General features: G+C 50.8%; 2 protein-coding genes and 1 pseudogene across 19 annotated transcripts in view; 2 read left to right on the forward strand and 1 right to left on the reverse strand.

The window, feature by feature from the left end:
• Positions 1-6132, forward strand: part of Sptan1 (spectrin alpha, non-erythrocytic 1) — a 71587-nt gene extending 65455 nt beyond the window's left edge. For 7 of the 18 annotated variants that reach the window (XM_078048355.1, XM_078048354.1, XM_078048356.1 and 4 more), the window contains 10 exons: positions 15-311; positions 488-600; positions 1976-1993; positions 3082-3144; positions 4198-4252; positions 4631-4827; positions 4960-5013; positions 5091-5237; positions 5329-5476; positions 5659-6132. In XM_078048355.1, coding sequence (XP_077904481.1) covers positions 15-311; positions 488-600; positions 1976-1993; positions 3082-3144; positions 4198-4252; positions 4631-4827; positions 4960-5013; positions 5091-5237; positions 5329-5476; positions 5659-5784 — 1218 coding nt within the window. In that variant the 3' untranslated portion in view covers positions 5785-6132. The remainder of the gene's footprint in view (positions 1-14; positions 312-487; positions 601-1975; positions 1994-3081; positions 3145-4197; positions 4253-4630; positions 4828-4959; positions 5014-5090; positions 5238-5328; positions 5477-5658) is intronic. The other 11 variants (XM_078048357.1, XM_078048358.1, XM_005321042.5 and 8 more) reach the window with 2 other exon arrangements.
• Positions 5919-21400, reverse strand: Dync2i2 (dynein 2 intermediate chain 2). Its single transcript, XM_005321175.5, has 9 exons — positions 21101-21400; positions 14063-14311; positions 9086-9195; positions 8488-8645; positions 7951-8060; positions 7399-7566; positions 7050-7282; positions 6651-6808; positions 5919-6444 (listed from the first exon to the last, which is right to left on the reverse strand). Exons 1-9 carry the CDS (start codon positions 21383-21385, stop codon positions 6206-6208), a joined length of 1710 nt encoding a protein of 569 aa, XP_005321232.3. The 5' UTR covers positions 21386-21400; the 3' UTR covers positions 5919-6205.
• On the forward strand, positions 11071-12707 carry LOC144377375 (prefoldin subunit 4 pseudogene; annotated as a pseudogene).
• Positions 21401-23283: the final 1883 nt, after the last annotated feature.

Consider the following 23283-nt stretch of genomic DNA (forward strand, 5'->3'; position numbering starts at 1 on the left):
TTCTCTGCTTCTAGGTGGAGGACCTCTTCCTGACATTTGCCAAAAAGGCCTCTGCCTTCAACAGCTGGTTTGAGAATGCAGAGGAGGACCTGACGGACCCGGTGCGCTGCAACTCCCTGGAGGAGATCAGGGCTCTCCGTGAGGCCCATGATGCCTTCCGCTCCTCCCTCAGCTCCGCACAGGCCGACTTCAACCAGCTGGCCGAGCTGGACCGCCAGATCAAGAGCTTCCGCGTGGCCTCCAACCCCTACACCTGGTTCACCATGGAGGCCTTGGAGGAGACCTGGAGGAACCTGCAGAAAATAATCAAGGTGCGCCTACCCACATATGGCCCTGCCCAAGCCAACTAACATTCCACCCTTCCTGCCCCTCAGATGTAAGGCTTGCTGAACAGCTCCCCAGGGTGTGCCGGCCATGTCCTTGCTGAACCCCTCGGAGAGGGAGGGTCAGGGCCAGCCAAAGTGGCATCTGCCTCCCTTTGGCTCAGGAGCGGGAGCTGGAGCTGCAGAAGGAGCAGCGGCGGCAGGAGGAAAATGACAAGCTGCGCCAGGAGTTTGCCCAGCATGCCAACGCGTTCCACCAGTGGATCCAGGAGACCAGGTGCCTGCCTTTGCGGGACTGACCCAGGCGCATTACAGTCCTGAAGCTGGTCCCCAGAACTCCAGCTCCTGGGCATGGGGAGCACGTTTAAAACCAGGCAGGGGTCTGAATCTGGTGTGGTAGTATACGCCCATAATCCCAGCAATTTGGGCAACTGAGGCAGGAGGATCACAATTTCAAAGCCAGCCTGGGAGACTTAATGAGACCCTGTCTCAAAAAATAAAAAGGGCTGGGGCTGGGCACAGTGGTGCATGCCTGTAATCCCAGCAGCTTAGGAAACTGAGGTAGGAGAATTGAGAGTTCAAAGCCAGCCTGAGGATTGGGTTTGTGGCTCAGGGGTAGAGCACTTGCATAGTATGTGTGAGGCCCAGGGTTCGATTCTCAGCAATGCATGTAAATAAATAAAATAAAGGTCCATTGTCAACTTAAAAAAAAAAATTTTAATTTAAAAAAAAAAAAAAAAGCCAGCCTGAGCAATTTAGCATGGCTCTAAGCAACTTAGCAAGACCCTGTCCCAAAATAAAATATAAAAAGGACTGGGGATGTGGCTCAGTGGTTGAGTGCCCCTGGGTTCAATCCTAATATCAGAAGAATAAATTTAAAATTTTTTAAAGGGCTGGGAATGTAGCTCAGCAGAAAAATACTCAGGTTCTAACCCCAATACCATTAAAACATAAACAAACAAAAAAATGGAGGCCTACCTGGTGCTGTTTCCTGTCATTCCAGAGACTTAGGAGCCTAAGGCAGGAAGGAGTATCATGGATTTGAAGCCAGCTTGGGCAATATAACAAAACTCATGTCAAATGTTTTTTTGAAAAATTAGAAGGGCAGAGCTGGGGTTGTGGGTCAGTGGTAAAGTGCTCACCTAGCATGCATAAGGCACTGGGTTCGCTCCTCAGCACCACATAAAAATAAAGAGATTGTGTTCACCTAAAACTAAAAAATAAATATTAAAAAAAAAAATAGAAGGGCTGGGTGGGGTGGGTTGCATCGCTCAGCAATGAAGCACCCCAGGGTTCACTTCCCAGTGCTTGGAGGAAAAAAAAAAAGGTGGCCTGCTTGGACTAACAGAAAAGGTTGACACAGCCCGTGGGCTCTGCCCCCAGAGGGCGGGCGGGCAGTCAGAACAGCGCTTACCATACGTTCCCCTGAGGCTGCGCCCCCAGGTGTTCTGCGGGGGGCATGCTTGGGCCATGGTCAACCCCCAGCAGCAGCTAGGCAACGGCCAGGGCAGGGGCAAAGGCAGACTGGTACTGACAATATTGGTTTTTTTTTTTCTTTCTTTCTTTATCGTGTCCTCCTTGTCCCTTCCCCTGATTGCTGCTGCGTCTGGACACCACCTTGTCTCGTGGCTGCTTGGATCTCCACTCCACAGAACGTACCTCCTCGATGGGTTAATATTGTCTTCTTTTTCCGGGCTCGTGATGTCTTGGTGTCTTGTGTGCTTGTCCCTGAGCCTCGTCCCCCTGTGGCCTGGCTTGTAGAAGATCCCAGGCCAGGCCTTTCTGCCCACCCACCCTGTTACCTGACAAGGAGGGTGTGCCTTCTCCCCACACCCCTCCTCCCTGACAGGGCCTGCAGTCTGGGGGCCGGCCCAGTGCTTCCACCTTCCCACCCAAATTCACAGGTTCTCTTGAGGTGGGAAATGTGACTGAGCAGGAGGCCAGAACAAAAGCCCCAACTGCTGCTCAGCCCCTGGGATCATATTGGACTTCTTTTGCCTGTTTCCCCAGTCTGTCCAAAGAGGCCATATTTCACCCCTAGATGTCCATGGTGCATGAAGCTAGATAACAGTTTGGGGGTGCAGACAAGGTGTGGTCAGAGTATGCCTCCCCCCAGGACTAAGGTGACCCTAGCATCCTCTAAGGGGAGGGTAACCTAGTAGAAAGAAAGCAGTGCCCAGTGTTAACTATGTGATGTGGAGACAGGGCTTGGAGGAGCCCAGAGAGGAGCAGGGCGCTCCCCCACTCCCAGCAGGGCCTCTGCAGAGTTGGGGACCTTCATCCAGGATGCTCATCCTTGCATTCTTGACCAGTTCCACCAAGACAACAGTGGCTTAACTGGTGCCCCTGAGGTTCTACAGACAGGACAGCCAGGCGGGTGGAGATGGTAATGGGAAAGATCTGCCCAAACCAGTCAGGCTACAGGAGTCCACACTCAGTGAGGGTGACGGTGGCAGCTCGCGCCTGAGCCCTTGGCAGCTCGCGCCTGAGCCCTGTGGCTCCCTGGCTCTCCCCACACCCCGCCCTGTCTGCTGCGCTTGGTCTTGTTTCTGTGGTGCTGTGCCTGCTCTCCTGTGGCTCCTCCCAAGCCTTGTCCCGCCTTGCCCAGAACCACTGAGCTGCCCCAAGGTGGCCGCTGGGCCCACCACCTCCAGGTCCCTGCTGGTGCCAGGTTGCCCTTGCCTGTGGTGCGTGTCTGTCAGGGAGGCCCTTGCTGCCGCCCTGTGGTGTATTCACTTGGTTTCTTTTCTTTGACTAGCATAGCATATCGTCGGGTCATTCGTGTCTATCAGTATGAAGTTGGGGATGATCTGTCTGGAAGGTTTTTCTCCTCTTATTTCTCTTCTTCCCTCACTGTGGTTTTACCAATGCACTCTGGACTCCCTAGGCGGCTCCGCTTTCTGACTAACCCACGCCCTCAGCCGCTTGGGCAGGAGGGTCTGTCCTCCCCTCTGCTGCACTGGCCCCACCTCCTGCCCCAAGTCCTGGGGCGCCTTTCCCCTTGGACGGGGCGTGCCTGTGAGTTTCGCCGGCTGGGGTAGGAGGAAGCCTGGTGCCTTGCCTTGCTAGTGCACTTTGAACCTGGGAGATTTTGGAGCTCACTCTGGTCCTCCAGGTCTCCAGGGGTAGATCGGGGCAAACATTGGGTACTGTGGAAACGGGGTTAAAATCCCACTGAGGTCTTGCACACTGTGTGAACGCGTCCCTGCACGTGACCCCAACTCATTTGTTGTCTTTGTTCACTGGTAGCCTTTTATGACCTCCTACTGTGTTCTTCTGGGGAGAAGTAGGCTCCCCCAAGAACTTAGCCCTGTAAGGAGGCCTGGCTCTACAGTGGGACCTGAGTCCCAGGGCTTAGTCACAGCCAACCCTTTTAGGCAGCATAAACCACTTGCCAGACGCCCACCTGGGCCTCTTTATTTGTTCCTCTGAGGGGCTGCAGTGTCACTTGAATGTGGCTCCCCTCCTTAGGTACCTGCAAGGAGACTCCAGGGGGCCTGGGACTGCTGGCAGGTCCTCAGCCCTTAGGCCTCCTGTCTTGGGTCTCTTGTCCTCCCCACAGCTGCAGAGAAAAGGGGATCTGTTGTCCCCTCAAGGAACAAAACTTAATTCCCAAGTGACCTCTTGGAGGCCTCACTTGGCTGGGGCCGAGAATCACCTGAGAAAGGGTCCTCAGCCTGCGTGGCTGTGAAACAGGAGAGGTGTTTCCTGCTCTCATGCTCCCAGGGCCAGTCAGGAAGCACAGCCCATAGCAGACAGGCTTTGTTTCCTTAACAAAGGACCTGCAGGCTACTGGTGTTTAGCCAAGAGGGAGTTGGTCCTGAGCTGCCGTCTGCTGGATCGGTCCCCTCCCTCACTATGCTTCTGTGTTTAGGTCTTGCATGGTGGAAGAATCTGGAACCCTCGAATCCCAGCTTGAAGCTACCAAAGTGAGTGCCTGAAGGCTCAGACCTGGCTCGGGCCTCACCCCCATCCCTGGGCAGACCTGTTCTTCCTTCTTGGCCCGTCAGGCCCCTCATGGGCTGGCTTTTCCCAAGTCTGAAAGCAGCCTGGGACTTGTCATTTTACAGATGGTGGCAACTGCTACCTGGATCCCTACTTGAAAAGGGAGGGGCCTTTTTGTCCACAGTGTATGGTTTCCCTGGCGGGTTGACCAGCTGGCTTGAAAAAGTCTCTCTGCAGTGTCACCACTGCTCTCATCCTAGAAGGCCTCAGGCTAAGTACCTGAGGCCAGGAGGGAGCTTGTGGGCTCCTGGGCCAGGCCTGAGGGAGAGTCCCATCCCCATGTCTTTGCCCCCACCCTGCAGCGCAAGCACCAGGAAATACGAGCCATGAGAAGTCAGCTCAAGAAGATTGAGGACCTGGGGGCTGCCATGGAGGAAGCCCTCATCCTGGACAACAAGTACACAGAGCACAGCACTGTGGGCCTGGCCCAGCAGTGGGACCAGCTTGACCAGCTGGGCATGCGCATGCAGCACAACCTGGAGCAGCAGATCCAGGCCAGGTACTGCACCTGGAGGGTGGTGGGCCCAGCGGGGTCAGCCAGAGTCCAACAGTCGGCGACAAAAGCTGGTACAGGACAGAACGTGCCACCTGCCGTGTGGCTGGCTGGCCCCTGATTCTGTTGTTCTTCCAGGAACACAACAGGTGTGACTGAGGAGGCCCTTAAGGAGTTCAGCATGATGTTTAAGTAAGTATAGCCCCATCTGGCTGGGGACGGCTGGTCGCCGGGGCCCCTGTGCTGAGTAGCCCTCGGCTCTGCTGCAGACACTTTGACAAGGACAAGTCTGGCAGGCTGAACCACCAGGAGTTCAAGTCCTGCCTGCGCTCCCTGGGCTACGACCTGCCCATGGTGGAGGAGGGGGAACCTGACCCAGAGTTCGAAGCGATCCTGGACACCGTGGATCCCAACAGGTGAGCTTTAGGGACAGTGGTGGATGTGGCCCTGGCCCCAGGCTCCCACCCCTCCTGCCTACTCACTGCACCTGCTCCCTCCCTCCCCCAGGGATGGCCATGTCTCCCTGCAAGAATACATGGCTTTTATGATCAGCCGTGAAACTGAGAATGTCAAGTCCAGCGAGGAGATCGAGAGTGCCTTCCGGGCCCTGAGCTCCGAGGGGAAGCCCTACGTGACCAAGGAGGAGCTCTACCAGGTGCGGCCGCAGGAGGGGCAGGGAGTGTGCTGCAGACAACTGGAGCTACAGGCCCGATGGTGGGCCTGCCCTGTGCTGGATGTGGGGGGCTCACAGCTCGGTGTGAACCAGAACTGGCCCCTGCCTAGACCAGCCCAGCTTCTGCTGGCAGGTAGGCTGAGCCCATGTGTCTCTCCCTCCAGAACCTGACCCGGGAACAGGCCGACTACTGCGTCTCCCACATGAAGCCCTATGTGGACGGCAAGGGCCGCGAGCTCCCCACCGCCTTCGACTACGTGGAGTTCACCCGCTCACTCTTTGTGAACTGACCCCCCCTGCTCCCCACTGGCCCGGCCCCCACCGCTTGCCCTGCCGGGCCCCACTGCATGTCAACTCCTCTGTGCTCTTGAGGACAGTGTTCCTTCCCAGTGTGACCACAGCCTGTGCTTAGCTTGGGTGAGACTTAGTTGAAAATGGTGCTTTAATAAATAAACTGCTTCTGGTCCAGCCACCATCACCGGGCTTCTATGGGACCAGCCCCATGTCTGAGCAGCTGCCCGCATTCCGACATAGAAGGTCCAGGCAGCCGGCTCACTCCCTTCATGTGCTCTCTTCCTCCCCCAGATGATTTCGTTTTCATGTAAAAGACAAATAAAGACTTGACTTCTCCCCCTGAACGCTTTGCTCCTCTTCATTCAGCTCACACCAGAAACAGCTCAACCGCCTCATCCCACTGTGACCCTTGTGCCCTCAGGAGGCCACCTCCGCTGCCAGCTGGTCCAGGTCTTCTGTTTCTCGGGGCCCTTGTTCAGTGAAGGCAGTGCTTAGCTGCCACACCTTCACCGTGCCCTTGGCATCACCAGCAGCCAAGAGCTGGGTCTGCTGACTGTTGAATTCCAGACAGTAGACGGGGCTTCCGTCCTGGGTCTGCACAATGGACACTGTGGGTTTCTGGGAGCTTTTCTGGAGATCAAACAGCTGAACGTCACCTGCAGGGAGAAGTTTGGACATTAGAAGCCACAGCCCAGAGCAAGGCTGCTGCAGACGCTCAGTGCTCCATCCCTGCCCCGTGGTGGGCTACAGTTGGGGTTTAGGGAAGATAATTGTCCTCACTCTACTCTCAATGTCCCCAACACAATTCCAGGTCCCAGTTATGTCCATAACACCACTCAGAGGTTTGGTCAACTTCTCCTACCTTCCCCAGAAGCAGCTGCAAAAACCAGGGGCCGCACAGGGGACCAGCGCACTGCAAAAAGATACTTGTGGGACAGCTGCAGTGAGGTCAGGGGCTGGGCCTGCAGCACAGAGTACAGGTGGATGTGGCCGTCTGTCCCTGCGCTCAGGAAGAGGTTCCTAGATGGAATGGAGGGCAGAGGGGATAAGGGAATTGGCCTGGGTGTTTTGTATGGGGCTGGCACCTGCCACCAGACTTCCTGAGCCATGAGCTCACGAAGACCCCCGGGTTCCCTGAACAGGTGATTTAGCAGAGAGGACAGTGCCTGAGACTCAAATGGGGAACCAGCAGAACGCAGTTGCTTGAAGCAGTTGTCGCATGGCCTGGTGTACTGGAGGGCAGTGGCGCGGCCTCCCATACCTGTGGAAGGGGGAGTAGCTCACGGAGTAGACAGGGCCCCCGTGCGGGGAGAAGGTGAACTGCGCGGGCGCCCGCAGGGGCACCGAGCTCGGCAGCCGCGTGAGGGCCCCCTCTTCTGCCGCCAGGGAACACTTGAGTGGGAAGCCGCCTTCCGTGCCCACAATGAAAAGGCTGGAGTCAAAGCTGGAGAAAGCGACCGCCGTGGCACCCACCTCGGTCTCACCCCGGGAAGGCTGTGGAGAGGTGGCAGCAGCGGGGTCAGAGCCGAGGGCCTCGAGCCCACTGACCCAACAGCAGTGGGCCAAGAGGAGGGCACACGGGCCCTCAGGGACGTCCCCAGGCTGCCTACCTTCTTCAGCTTGGTGCTTCGCGGCAGCTGCTGGGCCACCAGGGCAAAGCCCTCGGTGAGCTGCAGCTGGCCTGCCCCCGCCCCCTGCCACAGCAGCACCTTCCCGTCCCCTGCCGCACTCAGCAGCTGGAAGCGGTAGCTGTGCCGGGGCTCCTGCAGCCAGAGGACCTGAGATGACAGGGTGGGGAAAGACAAACTTGCCCAGTGGCCCACCAGGAGGAAAAAGGGGACAGGAAGGGGGAGGAGTTCTTGGTGGCCCCGGGGCAGGCCTCACCGCAGGGGGGGGGGAACACTTGGGGGGACAGACTCCGAGGGTCCCGAGCTCTTCCCAGGCCAATTGCCCGCTGGGCCACTCGGGTGTAGCACCTGCCTAGAAGGCTGGGAACAGCACAAGGCCCCAGGGGACTCCCACTGGTGGAGAAGTGCTTCTGGGACCGCCAACTGTCCAACTGCCAACTCCCTGTGACCTCCCTTCTCTGCTCAAGGTCCACTGCCTCCCAGGGAAGGTGGGAAGCCGCTGCCCGCCTGCCCAGCAACCTCCTGCACCCTAACCTGGCACACCGGGTCCGTGTGGGAGTCATCTGTCAGGCCTGTGCGCCACAGCAGTGGGTCCTCAGAACGGCTCATGTCCCACACCAGCACCTCGCCACTATACAGCCCTCCTGTGAGGACCACGGCTGCGCGTCAGCTTGGCACTCCCCAGAGCCCAGCTTACCGGCCTGAAAATCCTCAAAGGGGACATCCTCAGTCCCCCCTCACTGTACCCCAGGGAGCCTGCCCCACAGCAAGCTCAGGCCCTGGCCTGGCCGTCCACCCCCCAGCATCACCCACCCTCCGCAGCACACACTGGCCCCTGTCACAGCTGAGAGCTGCCCAGGGTGCCAACCTCTTTGGGCCTCCAATCCTGCCTCTGCACAGCTGCCGTGTCTCCTGTCCCAGAGATGCCCCTTCCACCAGGTTCCATACCACATGTCTCCCCAGAGGGCCCAGCAGACTCCAGGCTACACCCAGGTCAGGCAACCCAGGCGGCCCAGCCAGGCCCAAGGCGGAGCGGGCAGGGGGAGGCGGTTGGCCATGGGAGGGGCTCACCTGCAATATGGGAGGGCTGGGTGGGGTGGAAGGCCAGGCTCAGGACGGCACTGGGCACCTCCACCACTGCCGACGGCTGCGGGGGGTTCAGGCCTCGCCGGTCCAGGTTCCAGGCACACACGTAGGACTTGAGAGTGCTCCAGTCCCCATCATCCAGCCTGCAGAGGGACGTGCCTCAGTGGCTCCCAGGGCTCCTGTCACCGCCGTCACCTCTCCACACTCTAACCCCAAACAGATTCGCCTGTGTCCCTCCACACCCAGGCAGCCTATTCTGGGTACCAAGTGGCACAGGTTCCTCCCAGACACCCTGAGATTACGGTGTTCTCCAGGGAAGGGTCCCCAGGCACTGAAGAGACGCCTGTGCAGCGGCAGGATGGGGCCCTGGACAGCGGACACCGGGCCAGAGAAACAGCTGTTGAGAACAGATGACCACTGCCCAGGGCACAGGTGGCCTGAGGCATGGGCTCTCCATTGCTCCCCACCTCCCGCTTTTTCCTCCAACCCAATGCCAGCCCTGGGTGGGCAGTCTCAAGGAGAGCCCAGAATGGCTGAGCTTGGGGCCTCTCATGGCCTCCTGCCTGCCTCAGCTGCCACTCACCGACCATAGGCACAGGCCAGCACTGACCCAGTGGCATTCCAGGAAACACTGGTCACATGCAGACCCTGCCCTTGTGCTGGGGGGTAGCCCAGGGTGTGCAGACAGGACACCTGCAGAGAAAAGCCAACCCTAAGTCCCAAGCCTTCCAGCACGTGGTCTCATGGCCACCAATGAAAATCACAGCTGGGTTTGGGTAGCCCAAAGCCCTAAAAGTTATTCAAGTCCACTTCCCAGGCCTGAAGAAACACAGAAAGCCTCCCCCTGGGACCTCTCCTAACAGGACCCTTCAGAACCTGGAAGGCAAGCCTGAGAACCCAGGCCAACGCTGGTTCTAGGACAGAGCTGTGGCCACACTCACAGGGCCCTGCACTCCAGCCCTGGAGCTGGTAGGTGTGGACGGCTGCACACCACGTGAGCATGCTCCCCGTCACTGAGTGAGACACCTAAACTGGGCTCAAATGGTCAGTTCTGTTTTGTGTATTGGGTTTTGTTAGGTTTTTTTTTTTTTTTTTTTTTTTTTTTTTTTTTTTTTTTTGTACTGGGGATTAAACTTACGGACACTTTACCACTGAGTTACATCCCCAATCCTATTTATTTTTCATTCCAAGACAGATGTTTGCCAAGCTTTTTTAGCACCTTATTAAATTGCTGAGGCTGGCCTCAAAGTGTGTTCTCTCTCTCTCTCTCTCTCTCTCTCTCTCTCTTTCTCTCTCTTAGCCCATCATGCTGGAGCAGCAAAGGAGATTGTCACAAAAGTATTGCCAACAAATACCACTGAAAAGCTTCCCATCTCTCACCCTCCTGGTCCCAGGTATGGACACTACCCTGTGTAAAAATACAAAGTCTATAAGAAACCCTACGGTAAGCACCCCATGCACTGCTAGAGCCGTGGTGTGGCTGCTACAGAAAACAGCAGAGGCACCCAAAGGCCATGCATCCTGGAAATTCTACTCCTGGGTACAGACCCTAGGGGGACAAAAGATGCCAACTGCAAAAAATGTGTACACAAGTCTAGCACACTGGTGCACACCTATAACCCCAGTGACTTGGGAGGCTGAGGCAGGAGGATCACAAGTTCCAGGCCAGCCTCAGCAACTTAGCAAGGCCCTAAGCAATTGAATGAGACCCTGTCTCAAAAAATAAAAAGGGGGCTGGGGTTGTAGCTCAGCGGCAGAGCACTCACCTAGAACAGGTGAGGCACTGGGTTCAATCCTCAGCACCACATAAAAATAAATAAATAAAAATAAAGACATTGTGTCCACCTACAGCTAAAAAATAATTAATTAATTAGAAGGGCTGGGAATGTGGCTCAGTGGTTAAGCACCCCTGGACAAGAGAGAGAAAGAGAGAGGGGAAGGAGAAAGGGAGGAAAAAGAAGGGCCGGGTGAGGCTCAGGGCTGCAGGCTTGCCCAGCATGCACAAAGGCCCTGGTTCCAGCCCCATAACAGTCATAATACCAACCCACTTTGGGAATAAACAAGAACTGGCTCAAGAACAGAAAAAGTCAGAAGAGGAAGAGACTCACTGTAGTTTTGCCAGATCATGGCCAGGTTTAAAGGCATTCCTCTGCCCCACGTTAGGGAATGCTACGACACTGGGAGGCCATCAGGAAACTGGCACACCCCATAGTTGTTCAAATGGTGCAGCCTAACCTCCCACCTGGTCACAAGTCACTGGAACATAAATTTTTAAAAAATCTTACTTATTTTAGTGTTGATGAATCTTTATTTTTTCTTCATTTGCGGTGCTGAGAATCGAACCCAACATCTCATGTATTCGAGGCAAGTGCTCTACCACTGAGCCACAGCCTAGCCCTGGAACACAAATTTCTAGATGTGGAGCTGCTGCCTAGACAGTGCACCAACAGCAGACCCAGACAGAGGACGGTGTGTCTGACAGAGGGACAGAAAGTCAAAAGTCCCCAACAAGAACCGCTCTAGTGGGCTGGAGCTGGGCTCAGTGGTGGAGTGCCTGCCTCACACGTATGAGCCCCTGGGTCTGATCCTCAGCACCCCATAAAAGTAAACAAATACAAATCAAGATATTATGTCCATCAACAACTAAAAAAATTAAAAAAAAAAAAAAGGACTGCGCTGGTGAACGGGAAGGGTGTGTACGCTTCGTCAATGTGACCAAAATAAGTGACAACAGCAACTTAGAGAGGAAAAGCTTATTTTGGAATCACAGTTTCAGAGGTTCAGTCCATGGGTGGCCAACTTCAATGCTCTGGACCTGACATGAGGCGGGAGGTCATGGCGGAAGGCAGGAGGACACAGTCTGCAAAGACGTGCCCCGCCTGCCTACAGTTACCACCAGTGACCCATTCACCTTATCAGTCCATCGAAGGACTAATCTGCTGACCAGGCTGCAGCCCTCCTCCTCCAGACAGTCCTACCCAATCACATCTCATACTCAACCACAACAAAGGGTCACACACAAAACGGAAAGTGCTCTCACATTTCAAAGGTACTTGATGACAAGAGAAAAGCTACATGACTATAGCACAGAAGAAACTCCAGGGGTCTGTGAACCAGTGCCACCCTGCACTGTCTGCACCCAGCGCAGCGCGTTCCGCATTTCTGCAACGACTGAGTTGGCCATGATGACAAGCATTGCTTTCAACGTCAGAAAAGAATTATAATTAAAAATTAGGGGCTGGGGAACACAGCTCAGGTGGCAGAGTGCTTGCCTCACATGGATAGGCCCTGGGTTCAATCCCCATCACCACAAAAAAAAAGAAGAAACAAAAAATTAGATATCAGGCTGGGGATATAAGTGGTAGAGATTTGCCTACCATGTATGAGACCCTGGGTTTGGTTCCCAGTACAACAAAAAACAACATAAATAAAAATTAGATAACTAGGGTGCAGCTCAGTGATAGCTCAGATTTAGCATACTTGAGACTCTGCCTCCTTCCTCACACATACAGAAATATCTAAATAAGGTGTTTAGACTTATCAATTAGATAAACTTTTAGTTGGGCATGGTGATGCACACCTATAATCCCAGTGGCTCCGGAGGCTGAGGCAGGAGGATTGAGAGTTCAAAGCCAGCCTCAGCAATGGCAAGACACTAAGCAACTCAGTGAGACCCTGTCTCTAAATAAAATACAAAATAGGGCTCGGGATGGGGCTCAGTGGTCGAGTGCCCCTGAGTTCAATCCCTAGCGCACAAAAAAAAGAAAAATAGATTAGATAGTTTTGAGAAAGGGAAGAAGGGGCTGGATGGTGTGATTTCAAGATGGCGGCCACAATGAAGAAGGCAGCTACAAATGCCAATATTATTTTTGAAGATCAGCAAAAGATAAACAGATTACACAGAATATGAGCAGAATCACAGAGCTAACAGAAGAAATAACTGGAAAATTTAGAAGATTCCTGTGATGACATTATGCGTGCAGAGAATGACCACTTAATGATACCTTATCAAATTGGGGATGTTTTCATTAGCAATTCTCAAAAGGAATCACAGGAAATTAGAGGAAGCAAAGAAAAATTTGCAAGAAGAAACTGATGCCTTAGAATCCGGATTGGCTTCAATTCAATGGGTGTTAGCAGATTTGAAAGTTCGGTTATATTCAAAATTTGGCAGCAACATAAACCTTGAAGCTGATGAAAGTTAATCATTTTATAATCCTTTTTTGTTTAATGAACTTGAATATTGTTTAAAATGATAATTTTCCTTCTTCAAATGACATGGAAAGAAAATTTTTCTCTCTTTATTTTTTAAATATTATTTTAATTGTTGATAGACCTCTATTTAATTATTTATTTTTATGTGGTACTGAGAATCGAACCCAGTGCCTCACACATGCCAGGCAAGTGCGCTACCGCTGAGCCACAGCTCCAGCTCAAAAATTTTCTCTTTTAAAATTTCATTTATTTAATGGAAACTTGCCTATTTTCACATCTTGCTTATTTTATATTTAAAACAGAGAGTATTTGGGCTGGGGTTGTGGCTCAATGGTAAGCGCTTGTCTAGCATGTGTGAGGCACTGGGTTCGATCCTCAGCACCACATAAAAATAAAACAAATAAAATAAAGGTATTGTATCCAACTACAACAAAAACAACAAAAAATATTTTTAAAAATCCAAACAGTTTAAAATAAATAAATAAAATAGTATTCAAGTTGGGCACAGCGGCACACAGCTGTAATCCCAACAGCTCAGAAGGGGAAGGCAGGCCCAGTCATGTAGTTAGTAGTTCCCAACTTTTGCTACACATTCTAGCCTGTCCCAGAATAAAATATAGGGCTGAGGTGGTGGCTGAGTGGTGGAGTATCCCTGGGTTCGGCCCTCAGTACAAAAAAATATATATTAATCTATATATTTTGCATAACAATATCAAGTTCAGGGGTTTTATGTCATGTGATTAAAATCAGCTAAGCAACCATCCAAAAAAACAAAAAGAAAGACAAGAAGGGAGGCCAGCGGAGAACAGGAAGGGGGACAGGGAGGATGCAGGGGAGGGAAGGAGGAGGTCCTAGGGAATGAAATGACAGGTCCGGTTCATCCTGGAAAAGTGGCTGCCCTCTGGTGTCCATTTCCCCAGCCAGAAAGTGGAAAGAGGCTGATGGCACCTATTCCAAGGGTATTAGCAAAGGCTCAATGATTTAGTCTTAAAAAAAAAACTTGGTTCAGGCTGGATTGGTGGCATACGCCTAATCCCAGCAATTTGGGAGACTGAGGCAGGAGGATCACAAGTTCCAGGTCAACCCCGGCAATTTAGCTACGCCCTCAGTAACTTAGCGAGACCCTATCTCAAAATAAAACCTAAAAAAGCTGGGATTGTAGCACTTGGCAAAGCACCCTGGGCTCAATCCCCAGTAGCAAAAAACAAAATTGTAGCACCTGGAGAAAGTGCTTGATGAACACGGGCTGCTACCAGTACTATTGCTACTGGGTGCCACTACTCAAGACCTAAAACCCGCTGAGGGGACTACATGCAGGGGCACAGCCCAGGCCCACCAGCCCTACCGTCTGCTGTGGTTCAGTCCAGTTCACCTCGAAGCCATCAAAGGCATGGCTCTGCCAGTTCTTGTTTAGTTCTCGGATGACCATGGCCTCCACCCTCCGGAGAAACGTTGCCAGCCGTGAGGTGTCATGCTGGGACATGGGCAGCACAGTCACTGGCACGGGGGCCTCCGTCTGCACCTGGGCATCTGCCTGCTTCCGGGCCTGGACGGATGCGTCGGCAGTGGCAATGCTGGCCGTCTGGCAACCCTTCTAAGGCAGAGAGCAAATGAGCATCACTACCCAGCGCCCTCGCCTCTCCAGTTCCCGGGCCTCTAATCACTTTTGTGCCCAGTGTATCCCCCTCCTCTTGTAACTAGCCTCCCCCTTTCTTAGGGCGAGCCCAGTGTGTGGCTAGCGTTGGAGATGACCCCCACCCAATGTTCCCTGAAATACATGATCTTCAGGCAGCTAATCAGAGCACTTCCCTGGCCAGTGACTGGCCAGGGGTGGCCAGTGACCCAAACAGGCCAGTGGGAGCCTGCCCCAGGACTTTCATTCAGAGGCAGGAGTGCCCTTTCTGAAGATGCCAAAAGCTTCAAGAACCACATCATTTCAGCGCCAGCAGCAGCTGTGGCAAGCACCTCAGGTCACCCCACTGACACAGGCTCGTTCTCTCCACTGGCAAGGGCCCTCCTGAAGGATGCCTTACACCCGAGTGACCAAGGAAAGCAGGTGTATCTGAGGTGAGCTAGTTGATGAAAGGCAGACGGGACCCCCTGTGGCCATGCTCTCCATCCTGCCACCTGTCTCCTCTTCCTTGTCCCCACTTGGCTGGGAACAGATAGCACATCAGAGCAGAGCCAGCCTCCCTCTCCTACACACACATGGAGTCTGGGGATAGTAACTGCTGCAATCACGTCATCTACTGAGGCTCTGCTCACAGGGCCCTACACAGGCTCAGTGGGCTCAGAGGCAGGCCAGGCCCATCTTACTGAAGGAAGTGGGCTGGCCAAGCAGGCAGCTCTCCTTAGAATCAGCAAACTCAGCAGGGATGCCGTCCTCTCCCTCCACACTGCTCCGTGTCTCCTGGTCAGCTGGGCCTACCACCAGAAGACTAGTCTGATCAGTTTCAGTATCCTCAGCCCTTAGAATGAATCAGCACACAGAACACGGGCTGGGGTTGTGACTGGGTGGTAAAACACTTGCTGAGCATATGTGATACAAATACAAATAAAATAAAGGTATGCAGCCAGGTGCAGTGGTGCATGCCAGTAATCCCAACTGCTGGGGAGGCTGAGGCAGGAGGATGTCAAGTTCAAAGCCAGCCTTAGCAACAGTGAGGCAACTCACTGAGACCCTGTTTCTAAATAAAAATTACAAAATAGGGCTGGGGATGTGGCTCAGTGTTCAAAGGCCCCTGAGTTCAATCCCCCATATGAAATAAATAAAAATAAAAATAAAAAAAGCTATGCTGTCCATTTCTAACTACAAAAAAAGAATTAAAAAAAAAAAAACCCACTCACTGCGCATCTAGAGCCTGGCCCCATCTGGGTACTCAGCACAGAGCAGGAGACAATGTGCAAGACCCTGTGTCCCAGGCACTTTCACAGGAGTGGGAAGGACAAGTAACAACATGGAAACGTCCCCAAAAGCAAATAGAGCTCAGTGCACACAGAGGTACTGAGATCTGGGGGACAGTGGGGGAAGCTGTCTGAACAGGTTGGTGGGAGCAGGAGGCTTTGGGCGCTGTGCTTGCGCTGAGATGTGAAGGAGCGGAAGCTGCCAAGTAGAGCTATCAGGAGGAGCTGCGGGGAAGAGTTCTGGCTGGGGCAAAGGGGCCAGAGTAAAGGCTTAGGTAGAAAAGGGATGCATGTGGCTCAGCCGCAGAGTGCCTTCCTGAGGCGGAGTGCCTGCCTGATGCCAAAGGCCCTGGATTCCAGCAACAGCAAACAAAAACTTCAAGCAGATAAGGACTGAGCTCAGAGGAGGCTGGGAGAAGGATCACAAGTCCAGCCTTAGCAACTGGGAGGCTCTAACCACCTCAGCGAGACCCTGTCTCTAAATAAAATACAAAATAGGGCTGGGATGTGGCTCTGTGGTTGAGTGCCTCTGAGTTCAATCTCTGGTAACTGCTCCCCCCCAGGAAAAAAAAAAAAAAAAACAACAGTCTAGCCAAGCACAGCAGCTCTGGTATACACACTTGTAATCCCAGATCCTCAAAAGACTGAGGCAGAAGGATCACAAGTTCAAGGCCAGCCTCAGCAACTCGGCAAGACCCTGTCTCAAAATACAATAAAATCTGTAGACACTCAAAAATGTTGAGATCGGGGGCTGGGGTTGTAGCTCAGTGGTAGAGCGCTCACCTAGCATGTGCAGGGCCCTGGGTTCGATCCTCAGCACCACATAAAAATAAAATAAAGGTATTGTGTCCAACTACAACTAAAAAACAAATTTTTTTTTAAATGTTGAGAACCGAGGATTTAATTCTCCCTGAAGCCACAAACCTCAGCTTAAAAATAGATAGACTCCAGCAGGGGGTGCCAGACACTGCAGAACCCAAACAGGCCAAAGCTACAGGAAGCCAGGATGAGGGGGGGCCTCCTTAACCAAGCCCGGGAGCCATTCGTGAGTAGCACAGGCCTGCCCCCAGGAGGAAGTGTTTCAGTTCACCACTTTCTGGGAGCCTCTGGGTAACGGAAGAGACCCACTGCCCCCTGCAAGGAGTTGAGTTAGCCCTGGGAGACAACCTGACAGTCCAAGATACACCCCAATGAGGAAGAAAAGCCCTGGAGGGACAAAGTGGGAATAGCTGCATCCTGAAGTGGCACACACCTGTAATCCCAGTGGCTAAGGAGACTAAGGCAGGAGGACCACAAGTTCAAAGCTAACCTCAACAATTTAGCAAGGACCTAAACAACATGGTGAGACCCTATTTCAAAATTAAAAAGGGCTGGAGATGTGACTCAGTGGTAAAGCAGCCCTGGGTTCAATTCCTAGTACCAAGAAAATCAACAATAAACTTAAATGATTAAAATAGCCAGGGGCTGGGGATGTGGCTCAAATGGTAGCGCACTCTCCTGGCATGCGTGAGGCACTGGGTTCGATTCTCAGCACCACATAAAAATAAAATAAAGATATTGTGACCACCAAAAAAAAAAGAAGAAGAAGAAGAACTAAAAAAAATAAATATTTAAAAATAAATAAATAAATAAAATAAAATAGCCAGGCTTAAGGGCTGGGGTTGCAGCTCAACCATAGAGCATTCGCCTAGCACATGCGAGGCCCTGGGTTCGATCCTCAGCACCACATAAAATAAATAAGTAAAATAAAGGTATTGTGTCAACTACAACTAAAAAATACTTTTATTAAAAAAAAAAAAAAAAGCCAGGCTTAGCAGCACCTGTAGTCCAGATTACTCAGGAAGCTGAGGTGGGAGGATCATTTGATTCCAGGAGTATGGAGCCAGCCTACACAACATAGCTAGAACCCCATCTCAAAAAAATAAATAAGAGGGCTGGGGATGTGGCTCAAGCGGTAGCGCACTGGCTTAGCATGCGTGCGGTCCGGGTTCGATCCTCAGCACCACATACAAACGAAGATGTTGTGTCCGCCAAGAACTAAGAAAAAAAATAAATAAATGTTAAAATTCTCTCTCTCTCTCTCTGTCCCCCACCCTCACTCTCTTTAAATAAATAAATAAATAAATAAATAAGAATAAAAAATTTGGCATGGGCATGGTGGCACACACCCAGCAGCTTGGGAAGCTGAGGCAGGAAGATCTCAAATTCAAAGTTAGTCTCAGCAAAGGCGAGGCGCTAAGCAACTCAGTAAGACCCTGTCTATAAATAAAACACAAGAGTTCAATTCCCAGTAGCAAAAAAAAAAAAAAAAAAAGGAATAGAAAATTTCAGGGCTGGGGTTGTGGCTCAGTGGTAGAGCACTTACCTAGCATGTGTGAGGCACTGGGTTCAATCCTCCACACCACATAAAAATAAATAAATAACAGTATTGTGTCCATTTACAACCAAAAATATTAAAAATAAAAATAAAGGGGCTGGGGATGTGGCTCAAGAGGTAGCACGCTCGCCTGGCATGCGTTCAGCCCGGATTGGATCCTCAGCACCACATGCAAACAAAGATGTTGTGTCCGCCAAAAACTAAAAATAAAAATATTAAAAAAAAATTCTCTCTTAAAAAAAATAATAATAAAGTGCATGCCTAGCATGCATGAGACCCCAGGGTCAATGCCCAGTTTCAAAAAAAAAGAAAAGAACAGTATAATTCCATCAAAAAAGGGGAGGTAGCCGGGAGATGGGCCAAAAATAGGACAAATAAAATGGATGGAGTGATTTTTATTTATTTATTTTTTTTGCCTATCCAGATTTTTTCTAAATTTTGGACATAATTCACTGTTATAGACAAAGAAAAAATTAATTTGGGAAAAAAGCAACTAACAACTTTTTCTGACGCTTGCAGCATTTGTAAAACATGATAATCTTCAATAGGACAGGAAAGGACAGCTGTGACTCAAGGGAATCACCCTCATAAATGCAAACCTCTCTTTTTCTTTGCTACTAGGGATGGAACCCAGGATGCTTTACCCCTGAGCCATGCCCCAAGCCCTTTGGGGTTTTCTTGGTTGAGGAAACTGACCTCAAACTTGTGACCCTCCTGCCCAGCTTTCTTCCAGGCTACAGATGGTAAAGAGGCAAGTCTTTACACCCCAAATGTCAGGGTCACTTAAAACTTTTTGGCCATACCAGGGATTGAACCCAAGACCTCATGCATCCTAGACAAGAGCTGTGCCACTAAGCCACACTTGCAGGCTTTTTTATTATGAAACAAAAGTTTTGCTAAGTTGCCCAGACTGGCCTCAAAATTGCACTCCTCCTGCCTCAGTCATCCCAATAGCTTGAATTACAAGTGTGTACCACACACTCTATCTACAAGAAAATTAAAAGCCTCAAACTCATTATCTGGGAAAAAAAAAAAAAAAAAAGGTGTTAGACTGAATAAATGATTCCCAACCTGGAATCTTCTAAAATCTGAATCATCAGCAAGCAAGAGCTATTTTGAGTATTTTGAAAAGGTCAGTACATGAATCATACATTTACCTATGAATTGGATGGGCAGATTGAACTAAAATGACCATGGCCTTTGCTTTTAACTAGAACCTTTCCTACCCAGCATGGCACAGTAGAAAGCTTGGAAGCCAGAGCAGAGTCTGACTTGACACCTGCAGATCTTTAGGCATCAGTCAAGAAGACAAGTTCAGGGAAACACTACTGGTATTGGTAAGGATCTACACTATCTGCAGATTCAACAATCTAAGTTTTTTCTTCTGGGAAACATGCAGCACCCTGCAAACTAGCTCATTTTCATTCACATGAAAAATCTACATCCTGGGCTGGGGTTGTGGCTCAGTGATAGAGTGATCACCTAGTGTGTGCAAGCCCTAGGTTCAGTCCTTAGCACCACATATAAAAAAATAATAATAATAATAATAAAGAAAGAAGCCAGACATGGTGACACAGGCCTGTAATCCCAGCAGCTTGGGAGGCTGAGACAGGATGATCAAAGGATGAGTTCAAAGCCAGCCTCAGATATTTAGTGAGGTGCTAAGCAGCTCAGTGAGACACTGTCTGTAAATAAATACAAAAATAGATCTGGGAATGTGACTCAATGGTTGAGAGCTCCTGAGTTCAATCCCTGGTACCAAAAATAAATAAATAAATAAAGGTATTGTGTCCAACTACAACTAAAAAAATAGATTTTAAAAAATAGGGGGGCTGGGATCGTGGCTCAGTGGTAGAGTGCTTGCCTGGCATGTGTGAGGCCCTGGGTTCGAATCTAAGCACCATGTATAAATAAAATAAAGGCCCATCAACAACTAAAAAATATTTAAAAATATATATATATTAAAAAAAAAAAAAAAGAAAATAGGGGCTGGGATTGTGGCTTGGCTTGGCAGTAGAGCACTTGCCTCGCACATGAAAGACCCTGGGTTGGCTCCTCAGCACCATATAAGAATAAATAAGTGAAATAAAGGTATTGTTTCCAACTACAACTAAAAAAATAATAATTTAAAAAAAAGAAAATATACAGGGCTGGGTTTTTGGCTCAGCAGTAGAGCGCTTGCCTAGCACATGCAAGGCCCTGGGTTCAATCCTCAGCATCACATAAAAATAAATAAAATAAAATCGAGGTATTGTGTCCAACTAAAAAATAAATATTAAGAAAAAAGAAAATATATAACTTTAGAATGATCTCCATGGCCCTACCTACCCTCTCTGACCTCACCTAGGACCACTCTCCCCTTCCCTCAGTACTCCCAGCCCCATTTTTTCCTAAAACAGATCAACCAACACTTCAGGCCTTTTGCTTTTCTCATTTGTTCTGCTTGCTTTGCTTCATCCCAGTACATACACTGGCTGACTTTCCTGTGAGTCTTTGCTCAATGTCACTCATTCTGCAACGCACCCTCCCCGCTCCCCAGCAGTCCCTTAGTCGCTGTTTTTTGTCCATGGCACTGTTCACCTTCTAACATAACTTATTTATTACATAAATGGTTTATGTTCTATCCTCTGCAACCGCCCCACGAAAAATCCAAGAGAGATCTGTCTCCTTCGCTGAGGATCCCAGGTGCAAGAACAGCTCCTGCTCCGTCAAGCGGTCCAAGTCTGCGCCCAGCCCTCAGCTCAACAGAGAGCCCGTTTTGTGTGCTTTTGATTAAACAACTAGAAGACCAATTGATCTAGACATTAACATGCAGTTTGGTATTTTTAAAAAAGAAGAAGAAAGAAAAAAAAGAAAGAGAAAATAAAAAGTTTGAAATGCTTCAACATCGTCATTTGCGCAAAACCCTTCAAAACGCAGGATCCTTGGAGTTTTGTTAAGTTCTTGTTTTCAATGAAAGACTGGTCCAGGAGCATCCCCCGGTCAGTTTTTGAGGATTAAAATACGAAAACAAAACGGTGGGACGTCAGAAACTCGTCTGGGGGTCGCATTCCGCCCCGGCCTTCCCGCCCGCGTCGCCCGGCGTGGGGTCCGCGCCCTCACCGTCTCCCCGCGGATGCCCTGGATGCCCCTCCATTGCGAGGGCACCGACGCCACGCCCAGGGTCTCGTCCTGCAGCGGCCCCGGGCGCCCGGGCCCCTCGGCGCTCGCAGCCCCGCCTGTCGCCAGCACCGCAGCTCCGCGCTTCCCGCCCGGTGCAGCGGCCCGAACTATTCGCGCGTTGCCGTGGTAACGATCCCTCCCTCTCGCGCCGGCGCAGTCGGAATGACCTTCGATCCCCGCGCTTCCAGGAGCGGAAAACAGGGGGGGTGAAACTGATGGCGCCATTTTTGGACTGGTCACAGCGACTTCCCTGCGGCTAGCAGAAAGAAAAAAGGGTAATTCTTCTCAGCTGGCGCGACAAGTGTGGTTGGTTTTGGATATCCTGTCCCCAAAAGGGACATCTTGGGGCAGGCGCAGCCACTCTTGAACAAAGTGAAGTGCGGAAGTGAGCACGGATGCCAGGCTTAAAGATGGCGCTGAGCGGCCTGGCGCAGAAGAGAGAGCGAGGTCTGCGGGAGCCTGCGGGAGCCTGCCGCCCGGACTGGGCGCGCGGCACGGGGGCGGCAGTCTCAAAGCCCCCTCAGCTGCCAGCAGAGCCAAGAACCAAGCCGCTCGAATTGGCGGCCATTCTGAATCCAGTTACTCATCCTCTTGTCCTCAGTTTCTTCCTGAATAGAATGATGATGAAAAATTGGCAAATGCGAATTCCAAGTGGGGTTGGACACTTGGGAGACCCAAATGAGGAAGTACACCAAAAATAAATGTTAAACCGAATTTAAGGACATATCTACTGGAGTTGGGGGTGCTCATTTACTGGGTACCTACTAGGTATCTGGCAAAGAGCCTGCCGCATTATGTATATTTATCTTAAGTCCTCACCCTGAGCAAGCAACTGTTTTTGCTTTTGCAGTCCTGGGGGTAGAATCCAAGGCTTCCTGCATGCTAAGCAAGCACTGTATCACAGAACTACACCAATCTCCCCAACTCAACTTCTATTTATACGTCTGTCTCATGAGGGAGCTAATGGTCAGAGATGAAACTGTCCCAAGATTCCCCTGGCTGGCCTGATCCCAAAGCTACATTCTGAGCCTCTGGGCAGAAATTCTGTAGCAAGGGCTCTGGGACTCTTTCCTCCCAATCTCAGATGAAAACCAGTCAGTTATAGTTCCTTGTTCGTCACCCAGTGACAGGGTCCTCATTAGGACCCTGTTCCAGCCAAGAACCTCAAGACAAATTAGATGATCAACACTGGAAAAACTGAAATAAAAACATTTTCTTAGAAAATAAAACAAAAGCCGGTTCGGTGGCAAACGCCTGTGATCCAAGCGGCTTGGGAGGCTGAGACAGGAGAATTGCGAATTCAAAGCCAACCTCAGTAGGGTCTGGACACTAAGCAACTCAGTGAGACCCTGTCTCTAAATAAACTACAAAATAGGGTTGGGAATGTGGCTCAGTGGTCTAGTGCCCCTGAGTTCAATCCCTGGTACCAAAAAAAAAAGAAAGTAGAGCAAGTCAAAATTCTCATTGTGAGGCCCTCTTAAGCCTAAGAAGAATTAGCAAACAACAAGAATTCCAAAACATCACACTCAAAAAGAAGCTCAAGGCTATGAGAGTAGGGAAACCTGTGACTGCCTCTGCCCTTCAAGAAGCCTAGGGAGAAATTTGTCCTCTTTGGCACCTCTTTAGTAGCTCTCTATCCTTAGTTTTTTAGCTGGAAAATGAGTCTAGGAAGAGACCTGCTATACCTAACCAAGAGGAGGAATAGTTCAGTAAGAGAAGAGTAGTCCAAGGTATTCAGTGTCGCAAACTACTCACTGAAGATATGGCCAGGGCTAGGGATGTGGCTCAGTGGTGGAGTTTGTGCCTAGCTTGTGTGGGCCCCTAAATGTGATCCCCAGTACAGGGTGAGCGGGAAGGCCAGAAAATAGCTCAATCACTGAAATTGGCATTTTAGGTGATATCTGGTAGATATTAAATTTCAGTAGAGTAGTAACAGACAAAAGCCAGACTGCACAAGGTCAAAGAATGAAAGTAGAGAAAGTAATAGGACTTCATTTGGAAGTTAAAGACAGCAAGTGTGGATTCCATCTCTTGGGTCCCCTTCTTCCTCCGGGAAAAGTGTTTTCTGCTGTCCTTTAATAAACTTGTGCTTTCCACTCTGACCTTGCCTCGGTGTGCTTCTC

The sequence above is a fragment of the Ictidomys tridecemlineatus genome, chromosome 4 (genome assembly GCF_052094955.1).
Source record: "Ictidomys tridecemlineatus isolate mIctTri1 chromosome 4, mIctTri1.hap1, whole genome shotgun sequence".
NCBI lineage: Eukaryota > Metazoa > Chordata > Mammalia > Rodentia > Sciuridae > Ictidomys > Ictidomys tridecemlineatus.

What these genes read in the sequence shown, in the direction of transcription:
- Dync2i2 (XM_005321175.5), bottom strand. Translation starts at nt 21,385, where the DNA reads ATGGCGCCATCAGTTTCACCCCCCCTGTTTTCCGCTCCTGGAAGCGCG. An exon ending in CCAGCCCTCCCATATTGCAG is followed by an intron (nt 8,061 to 8,487) that starts GTGAGCCCCTCC and finishes TGGTCCTCACAG; the next exon opens with GAGGGCTGTATAGTGGCGAG. An exon ending in TGCAGCTGCTTCTGGGGAAG is followed by an intron (nt 6,445 to 6,650) that starts GTAGGAGAAGTT and finishes TTCTCCCTGCAG; the next exon opens with GTGACGTTCAGCTGTTTGAT.